At 44.1% G+C, this 26,426-nt stretch overlaps 1 protein-coding gene across 1 annotated transcript in view; it reads right to left on the reverse strand.

Annotated features, from left to right (window-relative positions):
* Positions 1-26,426, reverse strand: part of EEIG2 (EEIG family member 2) — a 290,983-nt gene that overhangs the window by 50,976 nt on the left and 213,581 nt on the right. Inside the window, exons 8-10 of the mRNA XM_069232405.1 lie at positions 22,291-22,480; positions 21,339-21,466; positions 9,933-10,002 (exon numbers count right to left, since the gene is read on the reverse strand). Of these exons, the coding sequence (XP_069088506.1) occupies positions 9,933-10,002; positions 21,339-21,466; positions 22,291-22,480 (388 nt within the window). The remainder of the gene's footprint in view (positions 1-9,932; positions 10,003-21,338; positions 21,467-22,290; positions 22,481-26,426) is intronic.

Consider the following 26,426-nt stretch of genomic DNA (forward strand, 5'->3'; position numbering starts at 1 on the left):
ACCATTTACAGCTTTGCTATCCAATCTTGGAAAGCCTTTGAAAATTAATCTGGGTGCAGTAGTTGCATGTCTTGGAGTCATGTGTCGAGCCTAAGCATCAGGGGCCAGCCTGTGTCGTCTGGAGGCAGGCCAGCTGACTGGAAGTGCCAAGCATGGTTGCGTCCAAGTGGCCACAAGAATGTCCATGAGTGCATCATTAAAGGGAAGTAGGGCCTCAGAGTAGGCTGGCCCTGGCATAGGATTTCCATCAGTAAATCTGATTTAATTTCAACAGTAGGCAGCTGTAGATTGAGAACTTTCGCTGCTTTGTGCACAACAAAGCACTTCCCTCTGTTGGAGGACCAGGTGGAGAGTTAAGCTCAGTCTTTGGAGAGGTATCAACCCCCTTGTATAGTAGACGTGCAACTAAAGACCATCATCATAGTGCGGCTGGAGGAGTTTGTCCACGTCCTTGTCAGGGAAGCAGTTTGTCCACCTCCTTGTTACCATTGTGGGACACATTGACTGCATCTGAATCAAAGCCAAACGGAGATTGTAGCCTCTGATAAAACTGATGGCATAAAAGAGGCCAGGCATCATGCTAAGTCATGGATAGCTGCGCCTGCTTGATTTCGTAGTGAAACATAGGTCTGGCACTGGGTTTGGTACAGATGGCAGTGGCATCAACACAAAAGGGACTGGCATAGACCCTGGTGCCAGAGTAGATTTCAGGACAGGTGTCAGCACAGGGTGACGGGTTTCTTGGTGACAGTCAGTGCTGACAAAATGCCTGCGAGCTGAACTGCAACTGGACTCCCCTGCTGGGGCATGGGGCTTGAAGCTGTTCCAGTGTCTACAAATCTGCAGCATGGCTTAGATGAAGGCCTCTATCTGCTGTGGAGTTTACAACAATGCCGGGGATTTGGAGTGCACCGGGATCAATTGTGGAACAGATTCTGAAGTGACAGATGCTGAGGCAAAAGGTCCTTACAGTGCCAGATGCATGACTTCTCATCTGATTTCAAATGGCAAGAGTTGGGTAGAATGCCACTGACCTTCTTGTGCAGATCTTGTTTCTTTCATGCCAGTTTACCAGTATTCATCTTCCTTTGGGATTGTACATGAGTGGAAGCATACTTCTAATGGAAACTGCTTAGGCTAAACGTAGTCTGGTGCTCTTGCTTATTCAGCTCTTACATTATGTTCCTTTGCGTCAATGAGCTTTCAAAAACTGGTGCTTTCTTTACTCAAAGTTTTCTCTCACTTCTGCTCTAGGCTTAGCTATTGCTGGGTTTCTTGCCTGGAATGTCCTCTGATCAACTAGTGCTGGGCTTCTGGTGGCAAATATGACAACGTATCTGTTCACTCTAAAATGGTTATTCTTTTTTTAGCTCGAACAGAAAAGCCATCATTGCTGAGACATTCCATGAAAAATACTGAGGTTACCCCCGTTGGTTTTCACGAGAGTGGAGGTTCCTTGTGGCATTTGGTGGCAGAGTTATCATTCTTGCTCTCTCGTGGGGTAAATAGGTTGGGGATCTTGCATCCACAGTGGGATTTACCTTTGTCACTTTTGTAAGGCCAAACATTCGCCTGACAGTAACAGCCTGACAGTTTTCATGCTTACGCTTAGTCTGCAGTATTTTCCTACCTAATTTTAATCCATTTTCCGGTTCTCTGTGTGTTCTTTTGTTTTCTCAAAGTGACTTAGTCATAGTTTTTCATGCTGCAGCAGCCGGCTTCTTGAGCACGTATGGTCTGCACACATGTGCACTTCTTTGAGAGGTCTCCTCTACAGGTCTGGGAATATAGATTAGTCAATGCCACTTTTGAAGGATGGACTACTATGAGACTGCTGTTTACCCTTAAATCCCTAGAACTGATGGTTTGGACCTTATGGTCGTTGAGTGTTTTTTTGTATTGTGGATCCATATTGGGGGGGGATTATTGTTTAAGGATCCTAAAATATGGGGGTTACAGTGACAGTTTTCTGTGATCCTTGATCTGATAGTTAGTTCATTGGAGAGCTGCCTACCGTCCTAAGTGACATGATACGGCTAATACTCCTATAAGGGTTTTTAGCTGGGCACCAAATCTGGCCACCTGCTGAGGGTTGTTGTCCAAATGCTTGACAGTGCTTTGTATAGTCCCACTGTAAATACATTGAAAAAGAAGAGGGAACATGTATTAACAATACAATTACTTATTGCTAATATTCAGTTCAGTTATTGCTGAATGCTGAAAGAAGCCATGCTTCTAGCAAAGCGAAGCTTTGGGTGGGTCATGGTTACTCCTCATCCTTCAACAATGGAGATGAACAAGTTACTTACCTTTGGTAAGGATACACTAGCTACCTGTGGATTCCTCACCTTATGAATTCGTCCTTGCGTCAGCATCCGACGGAAAGTCTTCTTCCTAGCTGTCCACGTCGACGAGGACGTCATAATGGCAGGGCTCCACGTGACTCCGTCTGACGTCAACGTGCCAATAAGAGGTCCTCGTCGGCGTACTGACGTCAGTTTCACCTCATTTTTTACGTGCCTTTGAGGCGAACAGGTGAGAACCGACCCATCAAAAACGGTAAAGAAAAATATATATACACACACAATAACATTTTCCATTGAACGCATATATTTACATAGATACATAAAAATATATATATATATATATACATAAAAACATATCTCCAGATAAGCAAAAATCAACCACTACAAGATAACCGTGAAATCAGGCAGGCAACAGGGAAGCGGGAGGGATTGTGAGGAATCCACAGGTAGCTAGTGTATCCATCAGAAAAAGCGTTACTGAAGGTAAGTAACTTGTTCTTCTGATGGATACAACTACTTGTGGATTCCTCACCTTATGAATAGAGTCCCAAAGCTGTACCGCACTCGGTGGTGGGTGCCCGCCTGATTACACCAAGTAATCTTGCAATACTGAACAAGCAAAATGACCGTCCCTCCTCACTTCAGAGTCCAAACAATAACGTTTTACGAAGGTATGGAGGGACGCCCAAGTTGCCGCTTTGCATATGTCTACTAATGGAACTCCTCTCGCTAGGGCCAAGGAAGCAGACTTAGCCCTAGTAGAATGGGCCCTGATACCTTCAGGAGGAACTTTCTTCGCGAGAGAGTAACACATTTTTTATACACAGGATAACCCACCTGGGATTGTTCGTTTCTGGACCGCTCTGCCCTTTCGCTGTCCAACATACCCTACGAACAGCTGATCACCCAGACGAAAGTCTTTTGTCCTCTCCAGGTAGAAACTCAGCGCCCTCTTAGGGTCCAGCCTATGGAGCCCCTCTTCATCTTTAGAGGGGTGGGGAGGAGAGTAGAACGAGGGAAGGGTAATAGACTGCCCTATATGAAAAGGAGTGACAACTTTTGGCAGAAAAGCCGCCCTGGTTTTTTAACACCACTTTATCAGGGAAAAACATGGTAAAGGGAGGTTTAACAGAAAGGGCTTGAAGCTCCCCAATCCTCCTAGCAGATGTAATCGCAATCAAGAAAACAGTCTTTAAGACCAAGTATCTCAACGGACATGAATGCATGGGCTCGAAAGGTGAACCCATCAAAAACGTCAATACCAGATTCAAGTCCCACTGAGGCATGTGAAAGGGCGTGGGAGGAAACTTATTAACTAAACCTTTAATAAATCTATTTACAATCGGAGATTTAAGCAAAGAAGGTTGGTCCGGAAGGCAAAGAAAAGCCGAAAGAGCTGCCAAATAACCTTTAACCGTAGCTACCGTACAGACTTTCTTTGCTAAATTAAGAGCAAACAAAAGAATATCTGAAAGGTGGGCCTTCAAGGGATCTTTTTGATTCTCTCCACACCAAACCACAAATTTTGCCCACCTACCGGCATAAATGAATTTAGTGGAGTGTCGCCTGGACGATAGAATAACATCCACTAGATCCGGTGGGATAGAAAATTAACTCAGGTTGCCCCGTTCAATCTCCAGGCATGAAGGTGCAGGCTCTGAAGGTGGGGGTGTAGAACCTGCCCCTGCGACTGTGAGAGGAGGTCTGCCCTGAGCTGGAGACGGAGCAGAGGGCACTGAGAGAGTTGAAGCAGGTCTGTATACCATACCCTTCTCAGCCAGTCCGGAGCCACTAAGATGACTTGGGCCCGGTCTTGACGAACCTTCCTCAGAACCCAAGGCATAAAGGGTATGGGGGGAAACGCGTAAAGCAACAGGCCGCTCCAGGACATCTGAAACGCATCCCCCAATGCTCCTTGCAACGGATACTGGAGGCTGCAGAACAGCGGGCAATGCGCGTTCTCTCGAGTGGCGAATAAATCCACCTGAGGGGTAACCCACATCCCGAAGATGTAGAGGACCAGGTCTGGATGAAGACGCCACTTGTGATCTATTGAGAAGTGACGACTGAGACCGTCCGCACGTACATTCAGAACACCGGCCAAATGATTCGCTATTAAGCAAATCTGATGGTTCTGAGCCCAGGACCGGAGTCGCAGAGCTTCTCTGCAGAGAAGGTACGACCCTACTCCTCCCTGCTTGTTTATATACCACATCGCGGTAGTGTTGTCTATTAAGATCTGAACTGACCGACCGCAAAGGGAAGGGAGGAAGGCCTTGAGCGCCAAACGTACCGCCCGCAATTCCAACAGATTGATATGCAACATCTGTTCCGCTGGAGACCAATGACCCTTAACCCGCAGGTCCCCCAGATGAGCTCCCCACCCTAGAGTGGAAGCATCCGATATCACTGTGGCCACCGGAGGTGGTAGTGAAAACGGTTTTCCTTGGGAATGGTTGCCGTCCACTGTCCACCAATGAAGATCCGCTACAGCGTCCTTGGAGATCTTTATTGAATCACTGAGATCTCCTTTGTGCTGGAACCACTGCCTGCGGAGGCACCACTGAAGAGCCCTCATATGCCAGCGAGCCTGAGTGACCAACAGAATGCAAGAAGCAAACAGACTGAGCAGGCGTAACAGCTTGAGGACTGGAACTGCCGCTCCAATTTGAAACAATGGAATCAGCGCCTGAATGTCCCGAACCCGCTGAGGCGGGGGGGAGGCCCGAAACAATGTTGTGTCCAGTACTGCCCCTATGAACAGGAGGCGTTGAGAGGGCTCCAGGTGAGATTTGGGCACATTTACAGAAAATCCCAGATCGAACAACAACTTGGTTGTCATTCGCAGATGAGACAACACAACCTCTGGAGTCTTGGCTTTGATCAACCAATCGTCCAGGTAGGGAAAAAACGCTACTTCCCTCCTTCTGAGATGTGCTGCAACAACCGCTATCACCTTTGTAAAAACCCGAGGTGCTGAAGTAAGTCCAAACGGAAGGACCGCAAACTGGTAGTGTTGCGTTCCGACCACAAACCGGAGATACTTCCTGTGCGACTTGATTATCGGAATATGAAAGTACGCATCCTGCAAGTCGACAGACACCATCCAGTCTCCTTTGTTCAACGCCAATAGCACCTGCGCTAGGGTCAGCATTTTGAATTTTTCCTGCTTGAGGAACAAATTCAAAATCCTCAAGTCTAGGATTGGCCTTAGACGACCGTCCACTTTGGGAATCAGGAAATATCTTGCATAACACCCCTGACCCCTTTCCTGCAACGGCACCAACTCTATAGCGCCCTTTGACAACATGGTTATAACCTCCTGTTGCAACAACAGAAGATGGTCTTCTGAACAAAAGGAGGGACGGGGGGGGAAGGGAGGAGGGAACTCCTGAAAGGGGAGAGCATAACCTTTTTCCACAATTCTTAACACCCATGAGTCTGTTGTAATCGACTTCCACTTCTGTAGAAAAAGACTCAATCTTCCCCCTACAGGAGAAGTATGGATGATAAAGTGGGGAAAACTAGGGCTGCTTCTGCTGTTGTCCACCGGAGGAGGAGGATGAAGATGACCGCTGCTGGGCTGGCCCTCTGGCTCTACCCCTACCTGCCCTCTAAAGGCACGATAGGGCGGATTGGCAGGCTGCTGGGCGAAGGACTGCGACCTCCGAAAGGCAGAGCCATAAGTGAACCCCCGAAACCTGCGAAAAGCTCTATAAGATGTTGCTGCAGAGGTCTGTAAGCCTAAAGACGTAGCTGTCGCCCGACAGTCCTTAAACCGTTCAAGGGCAGAGTCCGTCTCCAAACAGCTTTTCCCCATCAAATGGTAGATCCATTAAGGTGGATTGAACATCCGATGAAAAACCAGAGGACCTTAACCAGGCATGCCTCCTAGTAGCCACAGATGTTCCCATGGCCCTGGCTATCGAATACGAAGTGTCCAAGGCCAGATTGTATAATTTGTTGTGCAGCTGCCTGCGCATCCATAAAAAGGGATCCAAACGACCTTTGCATCTCCTGTGGCAGATCCTTTGCCATTTCCTTAGCGGAGTTCATAAGGGCGTGGACGTACCTGCCCAGCACACAGGTAGAATTAGTAGCCTTAAGCGCCATACTACATGATGAAAAGATCTTCTTCGAAGACTGCTCCATCCTCTTGGACTTCCTATCAGTTGGGACTCCAGGGAATGTTCCAGGAGCAGACTTCGCAGAGCAAGACGCCTGGACTACTAAGCTTTCCGGAGTTTGATGTCGTGACAGGAAAACAGGATCCCCTGGTGCGCCCCTCTGTCTCCTCGCCACTGCCCTGTTCACTGCAGGAGTCGTTACTGGTTTCTTCCACAAGTCCAATATAGGCTCAGTTAAAGCCTCATTGAAAGGCAGCAAAGGGTCAGCACTGGACGCAGAAGGATGCAGTACCTCTGTGAGCAGGTTAGTTTTCACCTCCGCCACAGACAAAGGCAAGTCCAGAAATTCTGCTGCCTTCCTTACCACTGTATGGAAGGAAGCGGCCTCTTTTGTAAACTCCCCCGGAGACGCAATGTCCCACTCCGGGGAAGTATCCAGACCACTTGCAGTGGCCAGACCCTGGAACTCATCCGAAGGCTCAATCTCACCTTCCTCCAGCTGTCTATATTCCTCCTCCTCCTCCAAAAGTCTTGATGCCTTCCTACGAGACCGAAGATGTGTCTCTAGGGCCGGCGTCGATAAAAAGTCCATTGACGCCGACGACTTCGAACCTCGGAAAGGCCCAGGAAGAGATGGATGACTCCTAGGCTCACCCGGCGCCGGCACGGAGTCCAACGATGACCTCCGTGGAGTCGGTTGGCAGGAAGGCGATGGAGCCGGCCTGGAAGGAGACATCATCGACGTCGGATGGCGCGGTGATGGAGTCGGCTGACGCAATAGTGGATCCACCGTCACAAGTGGTGAACTCCCCCTAGGGGATACCCTTGGCGCCGATCCGACATTCTCCATAGGGCAAAAGGGCATGAATGGAGCCGCGTTGTACGGCGTCGGAGAGCCCAAACCAAACGCCAATGGCCCCCGTGGGACCCACCGGTGCACCAGCAGGGGCCATAGATTGAAACACGGCATACATTGCATTAAAAAATGCAGCCGGATACGTCCCTGGAGCCGGGAAAGCCGGGTATTGCTGAGCAGAGGTCTGCTGTACATCAGGCTCCCTCGACGCCGGCGAAAATTGAGGGCTATGATGAACGACCTCAAAGACAGATGGCGCCGGCGACAACTCCGGACTCCTAGGCTGAGGCGTCACAGTAGGGCTCATCTCCCATGTCTTCTGGCATCGAGAAGACCGAGACCTCGACCGGCTCCGCTCCGACCGGCACCGAGAGTCATGACGGCGCCGAGAGTCATGATGACGCCGGTTCTTATGCTTCTTAGGTGAAGCATGGGAGGAATCCTTTTTATGGCCCTTCTTCTTCGCTTTTGCTAGGAAAAGCTTTGCCTCACGCTCTTTCAGAGCTTTAGGATTCATGCTCTGGCACGAAGAGCATCCTTCAACATCATGCTCCGAACTAAGGCACCAAATACAATCCGAATGAGGGTCGGTCACTGACATCCGACCCCCGCATTCTCTACACGGCTTGAAACCGGACTTTTCTGGAGGCGAAATTGTAACCACCAAAAAACGCAACAGTTATCAACGAGCCAGGAAGAAAAAACGTTGGCGTCGAAGGCATGGAAAAAAGGAAAACTGACATCAGTACGCCGACGAGGACCTCTTATTGGCACATTGATGTCAGACGGAGTCACGTGGAGCCGTGCCATTATGACGTCCTCGTCGACGTGGACAGCTAGGAAGAAGACTTTCCGTCGGATGCTGACGCAGGGACGAATTCATAAGGTGAGGAATCCACAGGTAGTTGTACCCATCAGAAAGATAGCATATCACCCTCGGGAGATCCTAATATATGGTGTATAGCATGTTATTGTTTCATGTGTAGTTATAAAGTAAGGTATCTAACATGAATTAGAGCACAATCTACCTAAATACATGCAGTGAAAGGAAAGCTGAATATAATCATTTAGGGGTTGTAACGTGGAAGCACTGTGTTCTGTAATACTATAATACAATGGGATTTCATCGTTCCTCTGCAGGACTAAATATGTTAATGTTCTTCATTAGTACACTTGTTCCAAGTGTTGAATTAGTCCACATTTATTTTGATTGGCATGACAAACTATTTACTTAAAACAAAAGAGACTGCAATCTCACATGCAATCAAGAATGCCAGAAAGCTGACCTTCCATAAGGACACTTTTTGTTAGTAACGTTATAGGCAGAAACTCCGTTGTATGAGCTTAGATGCCACAGATGGTCTATATTTTTGAATTACTTCTGCATGCCTCTAACGCATGTAGGGTGTAGTGTGCGATTAGAATTGGTATCTACTAAACAATATTTTTAGGTGTCAAATGTGCTCCTGCAAAACAGCTTGCCCAGATGGCCTATGCTGACATGGGGTGCAAATGTTATTGCACTTTTTTACAGACATGCACATCTTCTTTAGGTTTTAATTTTAAGATGTATTTATCGTAAAAACAGAAACCTGCTGCCCGTTTGGCCTCCTTTGCAGTAATTTAATTTCAGCAGCTACTGCATATGCACCTTATGGGTGACACAAGATTATACACTCTTCATGGGGTCGCCATCAACTGCACACTTCCTGTTGCTGAATACTCTAAGAATGTGGGGGAAGTATTTGTGCATAACTGCACACTTGACTGCCTATTATAAACTTTGATCAGAGCCATCAAGCCCGATCATTACTGGGTGTGCCTCACCCTTCCTAGACTGCATTTGACTGGATTAAAGACATTGTGCCACCATACTTAAACCTAATGCTTTCATCCTAACGCTTTTGGTGTTCTCTTGACCAAGCTGGACACAGTGGTGCTCTTAAGCTCTCTATTTCCCCTTTTTCTGTACCATGGACTAGAAGGAACATGGACATGTGGCTAGGCGTCTTCCTGCGCGGTTGGGGGCCACAGACTAGGCCCTTCAGCCAAGCCCTGCGCATGGCAGCAGGGGTTAGGCTCAAAGTAACTAGCATGTTTTAACGTACTGAACAACATATTTCTAAAAGCTGTGCTAGTTACATGACGTCTTATTGATTGCGAAGAGCTATCATGCAATGCTGTTTATTATAACAAAAATGCTAAAAAGAGATTGACAGAAAAGTAATTGATTTCACGGTCACTGCTATACTGAAGCCTTCTTATAACATCTACCCCTGCTCAAGACCTATTACTTTACCAATGCAAAGCTCCAGAAGAATAAAAATAGAAAATCAAATTTGGGGTTCCTGGATTGGAGCACATGGCACACTAGACTCAAAACAAATTGCTTTCAAAAAGAGAAAATGTTTGACAACAGCTCACATAACAAATATCAACTGCACTGTCACACTAGTAATAGCTTCACTGCTATTTTTTATTATTTGAAGGGAGTTTAGAAACATCTACTATTGTGCTAGATATATCATTGATCAATATGTGAATACTTAAATGTTGTTTTAAGCCAAAAGAAAAATTAAGTCACAGATACCGCGCATTCAAATAAATAATCATAAAATATCACTTTTCAAGTTTCAAACATACCTGTTTGGTAAATGGTGGCTTCCTAAAGCGGTACTACCGCCAGGTCCTACAAACAATCTCAACCCTTCCTCTGTGGAGATACAAAAATAATTAGTGTATTAATAAAGTATTTGTGCTTTCATGCAAAATTCATAACACAGATTACCAAAAGTCAAATGCCAGACTGGGAAAAATACATTTAGAAAAGGAGTCCTGAGGTGCCAAGCTCCACTAAAGCCTTCTCAGCTTCATTTCCTAAATAAGAAACCCAAAAGACCAAAGAAACTCCTTGCCTCAGATGGACAGTTCATAGCAACCCACTACAATACACACTCAACACCTTAAACCAATATGCATAAAAAAATCCACAATTAATTCAGCTTCCTGAGTATACTATTGCGAAGTACATCATTCAATTCACTGAAATGACCAGAGAGGATTATTAAATGATATTTTATAGTTTTCTTAGTTACATAAACAACCTCATGGCTTCTGCGAGACGGCGTTTACAGGTTTTTCGATGTAAAAGATAAAAGCCTGGCTGTATGTTGGGATGTTTGTGCACAGGATACATTAGAGTGCTGGATGAAAGTACAAGGCAGAGGAAGCAAGCCTTCTGGTTGTAGCAATAGCTTTTTACAATTGGACAGCTAATAAAAACAGTGCTTGATTCTCACATTTTCTGAGGCTCACATTAACAGGCCACAGAAGGAAAATTTTCATTCTCTGACGCCCTGTTGCTCTTTCCTAAACATGCCAGCTGAAATACGACTAGAAGGAAAGATGCCTTTGCTGACTCTGTCTTGTAGGAACGTAGCAGGAAGCTTCTATGCACTTTCTATGTTTTGAAAAAGAAGTATTCTCCACTGTCCTGTGTAACAAAACAGCAGACAAGGACACTCCATACAGCAGCAGGCTTAAGAAAAGTATATGTGGTACCAGAGTTTGGGGCTGGATTAGATGGACGGACAGGTTGCCAAAGTGAAGCTGAATATATAGAGTTACGACTTCAATCTGAGGGCACAGTAAGAAAGGTGAGAAAAATGGAGTCAGAAAACTGCATCAACCAAGTCCGAGGCCTACGCTCCTCTGTGGTGTGCAGACTGCGTGACAACATTTATTGTGTTCGACCCTGAGGGTTATAGGATCTCACAGATCATGGTTAGAATAATTTGGCGCATTCAAAATGAATGTCCTTCCTCGTTGTTTATTTTCAGGCTAAACCTTTATTTAACCCCTAAGAGAATGGCTCATCCCTAAAAATAAAATTAAATGAACAAGTTACTTACGTTCAGTAACACTCATTCTAGTGGATACTCATTCTGTAGATTCCTCACCTTTAAATTATCCCTAGGCAACAGACTGGATCTGGAATACTTAAACAGCATTGTTCCCACATGCTGGTAGGAGGCGCCATTCAGCTCCACTTTGACTTCGTTCCCCCCTGGTAGTGACAATGGAACTGCATGTAAGTACCACCACTGCACGTTGACGCATGTTTCTTTCTGAACGCTGTCAGCGCCCTTGAACGCATAAGCATCAGGGTGCAGATGTCTAATATGGGACCTTTTTAGATGGGAAAAAGAGACCATTCCACAGAATGAGAGGAGGGAGGAGTTGAGGAATCTGCAGTTATATAAAGTAGCCACCAGAGAGCGCATTTCCAACTTATTCTTCGGATGGATACATCTAACCTCAGATTCCTTACCTTTAGAATAGATACACAAGTAGTAAGTTCCACGGTGGGGAGTTTGCGGAACAGCTGATACCAAAACGTTTGGCAGGACTGGAATGGTGAAATGCTCTTCCTTTCAGATCTAGCAGTCAAGGCAGTAGTGCTCTGTGAACATGTGTTCCAGTGCCCACACCACAGTCTGACAGATGTCAAAGATAGGCACTCTGTGTGCCAGCGCAGTGGTAGCAGCTGTAGTCCTGGTGGAATGGGACCTCAACCCCCCTGGAAGTCGTTTCTTGGCCGGTGCATAGCAGAGTTTGATACAAAGAACTATCCACCTTGACAAAGTCCCTTTCTGTAGTGCCTTGCCCCAGATAACCCCACAAAGAGCTGTTTATTCATCCAATGGTCCTTGGTCCAATGGTAGAATCTTAAAACCTCTCTTAGGGTCCCACAGATGGAGTCTCCCCTCCTCATTCGAAGAGTGAGGCAGGGAAAAAAATGATGGAAGCAAGGAACTGACCAACATGAAGACTAGACACAACTTTAGTCAAACAGGTCACATTGGTCCTCAGCACCATTTGTCTGGGGGAAAAAGGTGGTGTAGGGCGGCTGTATTGAGAGAGCTTCTATTTCACTCATGCGATGAGCCAAAGTCACCACAACCAGAAACACTCTCTTTAGAGTCAGAGAATGTAGTGGACATCTATGCATAGCGAGTGAAGACCAAATCAAGATCGCATTGTGGCATGAGAAAGGATTTGGGGGTAAATAATAAGTCAAACCTTTTAGAAATCTCAGGACGACGCGCGATTTAAACAAGAATAGCTGGTCCAGTAAGCATAAATAGGCTGAAAGGACCAACAAATCACTATTAACGATAACCGCCAAGTCTTTTCTGGGCCAGGGATAAAACAAGTAAGACGTTAACTAGCTCGGGCTGTCCCAATGCCAGGCATGGACTGTGTAGAGAGGCACCATGCAGCAAGGATGACACCAATAGCCTCAGGAGGTTAATAAAACCCAGTCAACTGCCGCTGCTCAATCTCCATGTATGAAGATGCAGATTGTGCAGTACTTTGGTGCAATACCCTGCCCTGCTGATCTGACAAGAGATCCTCCCGAAGCGGTAGCCTGAACTAAGGACAGAGGATCTGGGTACAACACTTTCCTCATCCAATCCGGATCATCGTCAGAACTCAGGGAATGAGAGGCAGTGACAGAAAGGCATACAGGAGTCCCATTCTCTGCTCCATCAAGAATGCTTCTCTGAGAGAAAGCCGTTTTGGAAATTTCAGCATTCAAATATTTTTACATTGCGCCTTCTCTTCAGTGGCAAGACGTTATAGTCTAGTTTCTCTACATTGATGGAAGATGCCCTGTGCCACCTTGGAGTGTGACTGTCATTCGTGATCCCTCAAGTACTGCTAGCTGAGTTCATCCACTATGGCATTCGAAGATTTTGTCAAGTAGTTCTTGACCAGGGAAATGGCCTGCTGCTCCAGCTAGCTCCAATGTCAAAGTGCAAGTGGAACAGGACCCCACCCAGCCCTTCTTGTTGCAGTACCACATAACAGTGGTGTTGTCTGAAAGAACCTGAACCACTCTCCCTTTGATGGATGGTAGGAAGGCTTTCAGCACTAGGATAATGTCCCCACAGCTCCAAAAGGTTCATATGGAGATAGGTGTCTGCAGGTGACAAAGGTTTTCTGATCTCCATCTCTCCCAGATGACGTCTCCATCCCATCAGTGATGCACCTGATCCCACCATCAGCTGTGGATCAAGCAGAGAGGAGTCCAATAGGGTTTGAGCCACCACAACAAGCCTCTTGCAGTTTCTTCTGACATCTACATGGAATCGGAGGTCCCCTTAGTGCTGGGTCCATTGAGACTTTAGATTCCACTGCAGAGCCAGCATATGCCATCTGGCGCACTCGAGGCGCATGATACTTAGAGGCCCATAAGGCTCAGAGTCACACTCAGTGAGCCCTATGACTGAGGCTGAAACATCGCAATCATTGCCTGATTGTCCAGACTCCTAGTAGTGGGAAGGTGTGAAACACCATCAAATCCACTGGAGTATCTGTGAAGGAGGTCAGGTGTTACTAAAGAATGTTGATAGTGAACCCAAACAATGTTAGGAGGCCAGCAGTCGTCTGGAGGTGGGCTATGAATAACTGTGGCAAAACTGCCTTCAACAGCAAGGAAAACCGGAAACCCCACCCTCTGAAGGTGTGCTGCGACCACCGCCATAACGTCTGTAACACCTGCGAGACACTGATGAGGTCAAAGGGGAGCACAGCAAATCGAAAATGCTCCTGGCCCATCTTGAACTACAAGTAGTATCTGTGGGACTGCAGGGAAGTACATGAAAGTAGGCATCCTGCAGGTCCAAAGCCACCACCTAGTTTCCTGAATATGGGGCAGACAGAATCTGTGCCAGCATAAGCGTCTTGAATTTGGCCTTCTGCAAAAATGTTGTTCAGATGGTAGAGATTTAAAATAGGACAATAGTCCATCTTTTTTTGGCACAAGGAAACAGCAGCAGTAATAGCCAGTCCCTTTTCTTCTTGGGGCGGGACCTTCTCTAGTACTTATTTGGCCAAAGTAGCCTGCAGTTCTTGGAGCAAGATGGGCAGGTGTTCCTCTGAAAGATGTTCTGCTGCAAGTGGAAGATGCTTTGAATCTTAAAGGAATGGCACAGTGAAGCCTCTTTGGGCGATCTGGAAGACCCACCAGTCAGATGTTATATTTTGCACCCTTTCCAGGAAATATGTGATCTTGCCTCCACAGGGTGGTCGTGTGCCACTAAGGGCAAACTAAAGCAGTTTGGAGGCTGTCGTCATATGGGCGCTTGAGTGTTAAGTTCTTTTGCCCGTGATCTCCTGGACCCTGTCTGCTTGATCTTGGCCTAGACAGGCCTGGGGTGTCTCCTGCAAGGGCAGTGGGCCATGGCATTAGTAGCACACCAACCCTCTGGTTTAGCTTCTAAAGGCGTGAAACTGTAGCGGGTCCTTTCTTACAGGGGTATAAAGGACTAAGGAATGCAGCCTGGTCTTGCGGTCTATAAAATATTTGAGCGCTGAGTCAGCCTTCTCGCCAAACAGACGTGAACCACTGAATAGCATGTCCAACAAGAATGTTTGCACACCCCTAGAAAAGCAAAGCTTGTGTATCTCATCTCAGACTGCCGTCGAAGCACCACCGTAGTGTAAATTATTCTGCCCAAGAAGTAAGCAGCGTCCAGTCCACAACGGTTTATGTACTTTGCAGCGTCCTGACCATCTTGAATGGTTTGAGGCAAATTGGCCAGAAACTCCTTGGGAACTGCTTGCAAGATCTCGCAAAAAGTGTCACAATAACATTGGTATATCTCTACAGAAAGCAACTAGCATTGATTGGCCACAGGGCTAGGCTGACTGAGGAAAACATCAGCATCCCGAATGTCTTGATACATTTTGACTCTGTCAGAAGAAGTCATGTGGAAAGAGTTGATCTTCACCCCATATGAGGAAGCCTAAATCAGCAAACTTTCTGGTGTAAGGTGCTGCGTCAAGAAATAAGGGTCGCCTGGCACTGGCCTGTAGGTTATGGCAACTTGCCTGTGCCCTGGTGGACAGAAACAGATCTTAGACCACCCATAAGGATGTCAGTGATGGCTTCATTAAATGGAAGTAATGGCACTGCTGAAGTTTGTTCGGGTTCCAAGACCTTCTTTAGTATGTTGGTTCTGATTTCCATAGATGACAATTGTACATTCAACACCGCTGACACACATCTCATTACCATGGTAAAGTGTGTACTCTCTTCCTTTGGTGGTTCAAGAAGAGAACACAACCCACTGTCCAGGGAAGTGTCCAAACCATTTGCCTCTGCAAAGTCCCTTTAAGAGTATAGTGTGAAGCTAATGTGTCTATCACAGAATTAAAGTTCACAGACCTCTAAATCAATGCTGACCACCCTCTTCTGAAGGATGATCCCATTCCATCCTAGAATTCAGCTATTCCTGTGCCATCTCTAGCGTCAAAAACCCACATCTGCCCTCAGTCTTTAATATGTACTCCTGCAAGGATCCACAAATCAGCACCCACACTTGTTGATCAACTAATTTTGGATGCATTGTAGGTTCTGCAGATGCACATGGCTAATATCTGGTGTTATTAGGTGGATGTAGAATACCAGCTTTGTTTTTGTCGCTTGTTTGCCAGAAGAAAGGGTTACTCGTGCTAGTAGTCACTGTGCTGCGAATGTTTAATTTTAAAATAAACCATGTGCCTCAAAAAATAGTCACTGGAGGAAAAAGCCCAAAGGACATAAAATCTTCCAGAAGGCCAGGCTCTTTTAAAACCAAATGGGGCATAAGAATATCTGGACACTAAACCACTCTGATGGATTATAGAAACCACTCTGACCAAAGTAGAGATCGGTCTAGAATGCAGGATTTCAGGAATTCCAGATGAAAGTACTATTTAAAAAAAAAGAACAAGAATCAAGAATAAGGGGCAAACATTATGATGTAAAATTGAAAAAATGCAACATCCTTGATTTCAGCTGCTTTATATAAGCAGACAACAGGAAACTGCCACAGAAACAAAAAAAGACGTCATCTTGGATTGCGACTGGAGTATATGACTCCGTAACAGCATCTGAAAATGGTATTTTAAAGTAGCAACTCCTTCTACTCAAGAACTATTTCCTGTATGAAGTGTCAAAGACAACATAGAGGACCAGAAGGTAAGAAAAAAAGATTGGTCAAATTATATCCTAATGATGCCCCTAATGTACATTTCCTGAAAGTGAGTATGCTAAATAGAAGTTTCTGCCACAAAATTCCTTCTGCCGACTCTGCATCTTGTACAGCAGAGGAAGAAGGAGGGAACAGCTAAGGGATGCCAAGAACATCTCCAAATGAGCAACTCGCTAGGTGGAGCAGTAATTCCCCAACCACTCCCCTCCCCTCCCCCCGCTGTAGCAATTATTCAACACAGCTACCTGGGACGCAGTGCCTGGTGATTCTGCAACCTTGGAGCTCTGCTCTGAAGTACCTGAGGTTCACAATCCGGGAACATATGAATCCTGGCATTGTTTCATATTAAATCCCTCTTTACTAGAATTCTAATCACAAATTCATGAAGAGCAGCAATAATGGCAGGAGGGCACTTAGTTGGGGAAAGAGCATTTCTCTGAACTATCCCTACAAAATCTAAATTATACCCCAAAACTACTTTTTAGAGAAAGTGCAATATCTGCCACCTGATATAACTGCTCTCAGACACCTGAGGTATACTCTTAAGTCAGATTTTCATGGTCTTGGTCTCCTTTTCCATATGCGCCACCTTGGCTGCGAAATCAAATCAAAGCAAGCACACACGCAAAAAACTTTGGGGGATCTGGACATTTTCCTTATGATCTTTGCAAGCCAGTTTCCCTCATAGAAAAACAAACCACTTGCCATAATTGACAATGCGACCCTTAAAGTCCTTAAAATCTCCCTCCAAAGTAGATACTTCCACTCTATCTGCCCTGTGGTGCCCTGTTGCTTTATCTTTTTCAGCATCAACAAAATCGTTGTTTCTCCCTCTCGGAAGGGGGTTCTAATGCTCTCCTATGACTTACTGTCACCTCCACTGACTTCACTGGAGGGTTTAGCCCTTGGGGAGAACTCATCCATCTCCTTTGTTGATAATTGTTTATTATCCTTGGAGGATTGTTGTCTTAGAAGAATGAAAACCTGCAACTGGTCCTACTTCAGCTTGTCATTGACGTTAGTCGTCATGCAGTGAAGGGTGAGTTGTAGCATATTATTGATTGATTTCTCCACTTCACCTCATGGACAAATCTCTCTGCACTCCTTTTTACCACTGTTGTGTCCACCTTCAAGGGCACCCTGCCCTAGAGCCCTTTTCTATTGAAAACACCAATCATATGCATGGAGTCCTGAATTACTCTGCCTGAAAATGTGCTACCTCCGCTGGCTTCTCTGGGAGAAAAAAATCAATTTTCAGAGCCACTACCATGATGCAGAACAAAGTGTGTTTCAGTATCAAAGTGGGACCAAGGCAGGCATTTGACATCAGTCAGAGATCTTATCTAGGGGTGTAGCCACCACAACATCTGGAACTACCCCTTCCCAGAACCTGACTGTGAGGATGGACGTGTACCAGAGCTTATACGGGAGATGGCCATCTTTCAGCCCTACAGGCCCACCCCTCCTTAGTGCAATTTAGACATTCAAAAAAAATTCTAAACATCCAAGTAATACAAGACTTCCAATGCTTCAGAAGACCTGGGTATTGCGGAAGGTAAAAAGAGCTACTGGTTGATGTGGAAAAGTGACAACAGTTTGCCTGAAGGATTGCTCTTAAAAATAAGTCAAATAGTCCTAATGAAAACCTGTTAAAACCTGTGAAACTCTAAGGATTAAAGAGTTTGTAACAGACTTTTGAAAAGAGGCCACAGAAAATAATATAGACAATTAGTTCTAGGTCTTCAGTTTGATGTCACTGGTGGCCATGGATTCAAAAGGCACATGAGCAAGAAAGACGGAATAACAAAATGTTAAACCGTGTGGAGCTTCCTAACAGTGTAGATACCCTCTAAAATGACATTTTATAAAAGTGATCTGGGAAGAAAAGCATTCATTTGTCAAACTCTTTTAAGAACCAAAGCAGTTAAACAAGATGTGCAGGACTCCACTCAGACGCCTGCTGTGAGCAGTTGCTCAATTTATTACTGAAAAGCATAGACATTTAATTGTATCTGCTTTGCCTTACATTAACTCTCAGGATAACCCCAAATGGCCCTGGAGTCACTGTTAAGGAAGTAGGCAGCTATGCTCACAGAATTAGCGCAACAGTGAGGAACTAGCCCCACTGCAAGGCCCAGACATACAGCAAGCCTGACCGTCTCTGGCTAAATACAAGGAGCATTTTCTCCCACCATCTTTGTAAACATGGTGGTAAACAAAAGTGTCATATCATAGTTTTGCAAGATTGAAAGTAGCCCTTTACCACCCAGCCTCTTACATAAATACCTGTGTACAATATAGCACGCCCAACTATGCCCCTAGATGTATATGTAGAACACCTTCTCCCGAGTTAGGTCACTTGTGGCAACTGTCTCAAACAAGGATTTGTGAACCAGATTGGCTGGACCAATAAAGAGGCACCAGAACTAGGTTTTACGACAGTTAATGCTGTCTTGGTGGTATGTGTATGCGTGTGTGTCTTGGCAGGGAGGTGGCTTAAGGATGGTGGGGATGGTGTAGTCAGATTGGCTCATCCACTTTCCTGGTATTAGCCATTCATTTTGCTTCTTTTTCCTGTGGGAAAATAAGAGAGGCTAAAAAGGCCACATCAAAGACTGAGCACATGACAGTGCATAACTGCAAATGAATCAATCAACTATGATTCTGTTTATTGTATTAATCTTCCTCCTCCATACATAGTGTTGGCGTTTCAAAATCTCAGCAGGTACTCTCATCAGCTCAAGTTATACAGGGATCCTCTGTCTCTCATTTCAAAGATATAGGAGAATAAGACTCGAGCCAAATCCTGGAGAATCAGAAAAGCCAACCTTTAGATCATCAAAATGTGTGCAGATCCCGTCCACCACCTGTGTCTTGGCCATGGAAACGGGACAGCCAGCAGAGGCAACAGGATAGCAAAAGACAGCAGCTGTACTTCTTCCTAGGACTTACCTCGGACGTTTGCTGAAGCATGATGGACTTCATTAAGTAGCCCACCACTGCCTCCAAAGTGACAATCTACGTAAAAGTACACACTGTAGGAACAGCAGCTCACATAGTAGCAACCCTGAAACCCATGTTGTTTGTGCCTCCTTCCTACAGAATGATCAGTACAGGGGCAGACAGAAACTAGGGTCTTATTGAGGGGTACTGGATGCAAGAGGGAGTCACAGGCCATCTCCATTATCACCCAAACTAGAGTTCTGTGTTCTCCTGCATGAACAGCCGATGTGTAAAGGACACGTTGGGGGACATAGCCATGCCAAAATACAAGTTCAGAACACTACTAAAGAGGACTTATGGTGCCATGTGTCATGAAACAGGGAATTATCTTATTAAAATCAAGTCCACAGAGGACTGGATGAAATAATACTTTAAAAGGTTAATGATAAGCGGACCTGAGAAGTCACAGAAGGTGTAAATGACAGTCTACTGATTTAGTACCAGTACCCTGGTGTAACCTCTGGTAAAACAACGCTTTAGCAGTGCCAGTCAATGTAGTTGCAGGGTTTAACATCCAACCCCCTGCTGTTCGGCTAAGGGAGCATATGAGGTACTGACCTGGAAATTTCTTCCCCAGCTATTGAGATGAAGTCAAGTGTCCAGTAACAAGAAATCACCTGACCAAAGATGGTTGAAGATGATGGCTAGTAAAATAAAAGCATTTTGAACCAATGCTTTGCCTCTCATTCCTGTTTTGCACTACCAAATGTAGGATGGCTGCAGACTTGCAAAATGGAGGTAAAAGGAGGAACATGTTCTATAACAGACAGAAATTAAAGTGAGGCACAGAGTACAAATTAGAGCTAGTTGTGGTTGTATCTCATCAATGAATTGAGGGACAATGCAAGTCAGCTGTGGAACACTGCACGAACAACAACATATGAAGTTGGTCGTTAATTGCATTCAGAAATAACAGCAGCGTACATTACAACCATAATCACTATGCTTGCAGCTCTGCGATTTCTAGTTTACAATAGGAATACTTTACTGGTATTCTTGTCTGCACCCAGGCATGCCACGGGAATGGATAATGGAAGGACTGCAAATGATGACCATTGATCACAATTTCACATCTATTATTTAATACAAACCGTTTGTATTTAACTAAAGATTATATTGTTATATTCTCATCTTCGCTGTTAGGTTCTATTCCTGGGTTCTAATTTCTTTCTCTCATTTCTCTACTTTGGAACTTTTACAAAAGTTTATTTTAACAACTCATTAAGTTATTGTGAAATACCCTGGCCTAAATCTTTACATTACCCACATTTAAAATATATAAATATTTTAATAATGTAATCTATGTAAGAGGTTTTCAAATGATAAGCAATGGGGAAAAGGCACAAGTTAATCATCAGTGACTCATGATCTGGAGAACGCTCAAAGTACATTATCATAGATAGTGTATATTTTAAGAGGCGCTCATCTTCAACCCCTATGCCAAATCTCATTGTTTACTGCCAAGGCAAACAATCTGACACAATACTTGCCAAGTAAAGATGGAAAATTAAAGACTACATCATAAAATCATGTACAGCCACTAGACTAGACTATTCTTTCACTATGGGCCTTTGCATCACTTGTGCAAGTTTAATACTGTCATAAGGTTACACTGGAAAAGTGACCAATGGATTTTCGTCCCTGCCAATAGACCATTTTCTACAATTATGATTATTAATTCCTGCCTCTCAAACTCATATGCATTCTGCTTTGAAACTGTTCGAAGCCAGGTCTTCTGGTAACATAATACAAATCTTTATACTATCCAAACGTTGCCTCCCCCTTCCCAAACCAGCCTTTCTTAGTGCATGCTCAGATTGTTTTTGTAAGCTAGTGCATGTCTGGTTTAGGCATATCACACTACGGTATGTGTAGTAATTTAGGAGGCTGCATTAGGTTACAATATTATACAGCCTTTCATACAAAGAAATACAAACATTTACTTTAATACTTTACAATCACTGAGAAATAGAACAAAAGTAGAGCATTCATGCATGGATACCTTCTGCGCTGGAGTCTAGGCTGAAATCTTGGCTTTGCAATATTTTTTCAACAATATCATCTGCATCAACTCTGGTAGCGTCCACTCGCTTTAACTGTGATTCCACAGAGTCTTGTTTCACTGGATGCCTGCGCAGAAAATAAACATATATTTCTGACACATTGCAGGTTACTGTTTTTCAGGTCAAACCTACCAATACATTTTGTGGGCTTACTAAGAACACACAGGGGCTTGGGTCCAGCTCTTTCTCATTTGGCTGCTTCTTATTTATAATCTTTTTTGTCAATCAGGTGTTTGTCTCTCCCATGGAGTTTAGCATCTTTACCACCTCTTTGGTTGGCTGGCTTCTATGCTTCCTCTGCTAGCTTTTAGGGAATTATTTTTTTGTTTAAGCCATCCACAAGTGTGCATGTATTTTCCAACTATTTCATGTGTACTTTCCTCTCTCCCGGTCTCTCTGCCCATCTCCTTCTCTTCCTTTGGGTTACACATTGCTTTCTTTCACCTGTGTTCTTTCCCTCTTGTTGCTTCTCCCATGCTCAACTACTGAGCTGCTTCACCCGTCCCCTCTCTTAACCAGTTCCCACCACCTGCCCATCCATTACATTTTGCACTATTATTTTTTTCTTTTATCTATTCATCTCAGATAGCTAAATAATAACAAAAGATGTTTTGTAGGCACGCACATGCATATTCAGTGTGTGAGCACACCTACAAAATGATTCAGAGGTCACGTCACACTTTTACCATTTTAAAGTCATGCCACAGCAGCCGCAATTCTGTACAGCATGGCTAAAAAACATTAGCAAAGGTAATAGGTATTACAGGCAAGACTGTCTTTACCAATGCTTGTTTTTTTTTTTTTACCACAACATGAATGAAGGGCAGTTATAAGACAGAATGTTAAACTTTAAGTGAGCAGATCTTGTATCTGCAGCATAGTGGCATGTACCTGTGCAGTTTTTCTGATGGCGAACGTTCTTTGTCAGGTGTATCCAGGCTGGCCTCAGTAACTTTGGACTCGTCCACATCACATGGCTCTGGAATGCTTCCGATTCCAGTTGATGTGCTTCCCACTGAGGTGTTCCTCTTGTGGCTCAGCTCAGAGAAACTGGAAGATCTCGAGTGACTTGTACTGTACCCTGTCATGTAAAAACATGAAAAGGGGGTTATATTGAGGAGATCAGAGGGAAGGGAGTAGATGGAAGACATGAAAGGAAAAAGGGTAGACAGAGGAGATGAGGGGGCAGGCGAAGAGATAAACAATAAGATTACTAAACTATACATTTTAATAAACATGTCCTTTATTAAATATTAAAAAATTCAAAAAAATGTTTACTTTTGAAAAACACCAGTATGCAAATGAAATAAAATTATAGATTTGGAAAAGGTGCATTCTGATAATCTGATTGGCTATACAAATCAATATCCACAAGAGATTTCATATCATAACACGTTCTTGTCTGCGACCTAGTTCTCTCTTATGTTTCTATCATATCATGTTTTTTGCCAGTAGCACAAATACATCCACTACACGTTTTATAAAGCAAGAAAGTTAAGGGGACGAAAGGAAGTGACGGAACGATGATGGTAAAAGAAAAAGCCACACGCCAAACCTACAAGAATCTATAAGGCTTGGGTACCAGCATCATTATCTATGTTTAATTTTGAAGGTAGTAGTGAGTGCTAACCGCAACGTACTACTTGTCAATTTATTTTTATTTAGTAAGAACAGGTAACACCCACGAGGACGAGGACTGTGGTACATACAACTTTGAAAATAAATATTATTTCTCAGAGGAATACCTAATAGAAATGATAAACAGCTAGCAAAAGCATGCACCATTTTGTGAAAAAACATTCAGGGATGACAGCACCGTCAGTACATGGGGAACAGTTATGGGTTACACAGTTGATACCATTTACAAGAAACACCACCAACATGATCACTGCGTAAGGACAATTTCCACGTAGCTTTGTACGGTTTAGAACCCTGGGCTGGAGTCCTCTCACACTGGAGCAATACCTATCTGTGAGTACACGCGCACCTTCATATTGTTACTTAAAAACCCTCTTTATTGAAATGCCTATATTTTGACTAACTGCTGCAGTCTAAACTACAGGTACTACAAAACGGACAAATCTGTATCGCCTTCACAGCTCTCCTCAAATTTTGTTGTGATGTCCAGAACAGCAATACATTGCGCATTTTCAAGAAAACAAAAATCAGAAGACACCGCTAAAAATGTAACAATTCAGCAAAAGTGCCCCACCATAAGACCAAGAAAGTTGAAGCACAAAAATCTGTGAAAAAATATATATATTTAAAAAAAGCCAATATCAGAATTCCTCTCGTTTGCCATCAATGCCAAACATTCTCTAATTTAATTGTGACTCTCCAAATAAAAACAGGCTTCACACGCTGACAGAGCTGTCCAAATACCTCGTATTTCCTCCTGACTCGAACATCTCACTCATTCATCACATTGAGAAGAAAATGAAAACAGCCTTGTTCGGGCTCTCTCCTGAAAAAATGAAAACATTACTTCCAGGAGAAGACTTCAGAACAACAGTCCCAGCACTAGTCTTCTATCACCTAGATGGAGGGAATGCTCTTCTTAACGCATAGCAGAGGCCATGTCTGCCTATGTGAGAGACATCCTTTATGTAGCAGTGCACCTCATCAAGGTGAAGAAGAAATCTAACCACATCACACTCATGCAAAAGGATCTACACTGTCTCGCCTTGTAAGCCTTGATCATTTTCAAGATTAGATGCATCACTTACAAGGCCCTCTCTACAGCAAGACCCCGGTCTACCCAGCCAACAAACTAACAATATTGGAAGGTTAATGAGATGAGGATTCTGACATCGGCAGATTAGAGACTAAGAACTACAGGAAGGTGAAAGCGAGAAAACATGCCTTCTCAGCCTTTTCTCCAGGATCTATCTGAAACAGTGTCCTCTCCAACATCAGAATAGCACCAACCCTTCTATAGTTCAACCATCAGGGTGACTTCTCACCCCTTCCACTAGGTCCAACTTCTTCCTGTTTCCCCTTTCCCCCTTAAAGTATCAGCACTGGAGCTTGTCCCCATACAGAGCTGCGTTGCTAGGTTCATGCTTTAGAAAGCATAAAATATACCTGGGGCAAAGGCACCCATCAGTGGGGTTAAGGAAAAAATAAGCAGAAGATAGAGCTTCATTGCATCAAAATCACATTTTGACTGAGATGCAATGAAAAACACTGTAGACACTTACCTTTGGCATATTACACCTTACACCATAAATATATATTTTTTAAAAGATCAATAAAAAAAACATACATCTTACAAAGGTATGTTTACTGAGGGAAGGAAAGGGTCACACCATTTGTATAGGACAAGACATGTGAGAGTGTAAGAAGTTATAATTGCAGGGTTTATGTATCAAATCTTGGTTTTGATTCTAGGAGTCACCAGAAGCAAGCTTCGTGTCCTTGGAGGAGATACACTTTTTTGACCTAAAAGTTAGTGCATCCTGTAGAAGAAACTTGGTTACAGAAGGGATACTGAAAAAAGGTATTATTATTGCAGTTCAACTTATAATATACTAATTTCAACCACGGATCACCAGAAAACACATAGAATGATAGAAACGAGTGCTAAAAATAGCACACTGGTGATCTTTTTTAATTGTGGTAGCAAGGAAGGTTTTGATTCAAACATCACAAATAAGAAGGATGAAGGCCTTCCTGTCATCTATAAGTCTTCTTGGTCTGCACCATATGCAAGTAAGTGAAGCTAAATTCCTGGAACTCCTTATTTGTCATTTAACATTATCTGCAATGCAGTGTGCTACCGTCAATCTCATCTACAAGTCTCCCAGGAAGAACGGTAACTTCAATGCCAAATTCTTGTATCTCCTCACCACCTCATGCATCCTACGCATCCACACCCCCCTCCTAGGTCGCTTCAATCTCCCAGGCAACACAATCTCGAAAAAAGCATGAAACACACTCCTCAACCTCATCAACACTCGACTGTATGTAAACTAATCAACTCACTCCAAAAGCCAAAGCCTCAAGCACGTCTTTTAAACCTCATGAATAATTCAATGGAAACCACCCATACCTTTGGACTAGACCAACCTCCCCATCCTAAGCAACAAACACAAGTCAACCCATAAAGTACACCGAATCTTTAGATACTTCAAAAACTTTGCCATCAACAACCTAAAGCTTGAACTCATCTCTTGCCTTGCTAACTCTACATCTGACATCAAACCCTTCTTAATGACTTCAACACTATTCTTGAAAACCACCTGAACACTCACACTACAACTAAAATATGCAGGCGCAAGCACTGAAACCTTCAGCACCCTTATACTTTAAATACCACACTGACGGCAAAGCTCCACTTACAGACAGGAAGTAAAATGGAAGAATAACATTGCTACCAATGATCTCACACAACAGAAGTCTCTTCACGTAGTACACAGACAACTCATCACATCAACCAAAGCAAAGTACTTTACCAATACCATTAATGAAGCTGTCAAAAGAAGTAAAACGATCTTCATGATTCTCAAGACAATCAAACATCTTCTTCTGTGAAAAAATACATGAGATTCAACAAAGCATTGACAGCAAGCCTGATCCTCTTCTTAGACTCCTGTGACTGCTTGCAAAGGTCATGCTTTAAAGGCCTAACTAACTCTCTCAGCTCTTGTTGACAAAATCAAGTCCAGCAAAGCCACCTCCTATGAAAATGATGTCTTAAGATCATATCCTCCATCAAAGCAATCTAGTGAAGTCCTTTCATCCCTACTCACCCATGTCAATTCCTCCTTACTAAAGACATCTTCCCAGTAGCTCTCCAGAACGGCCTGATTCTCTCACCCCTTAAGAAACTTACACTAGACTCAGAGTGACCTTGCCATCTAACAGCCTACCATTCACCTACTCTTTATCAGCAACATCACTGAAAAAGAGAAGAAGTCTAAGCTCAACTCCAATATTGCATACATGCCAACCATCTTCCGCATGTCTACTAATCTGCCTTCAGGTCATGCTGCAGCATGGAACAAGCTACCTTATGCATCACAGAC

The sequence above is a fragment of the Pleurodeles waltl genome, chromosome 4_2 (genome assembly GCF_031143425.1).
Source record: "Pleurodeles waltl isolate 20211129_DDA chromosome 4_2, aPleWal1.hap1.20221129, whole genome shotgun sequence".
NCBI classification, from domain to species: domain Eukaryota; kingdom Metazoa; phylum Chordata; class Amphibia; order Caudata; family Salamandridae; genus Pleurodeles; species Pleurodeles waltl.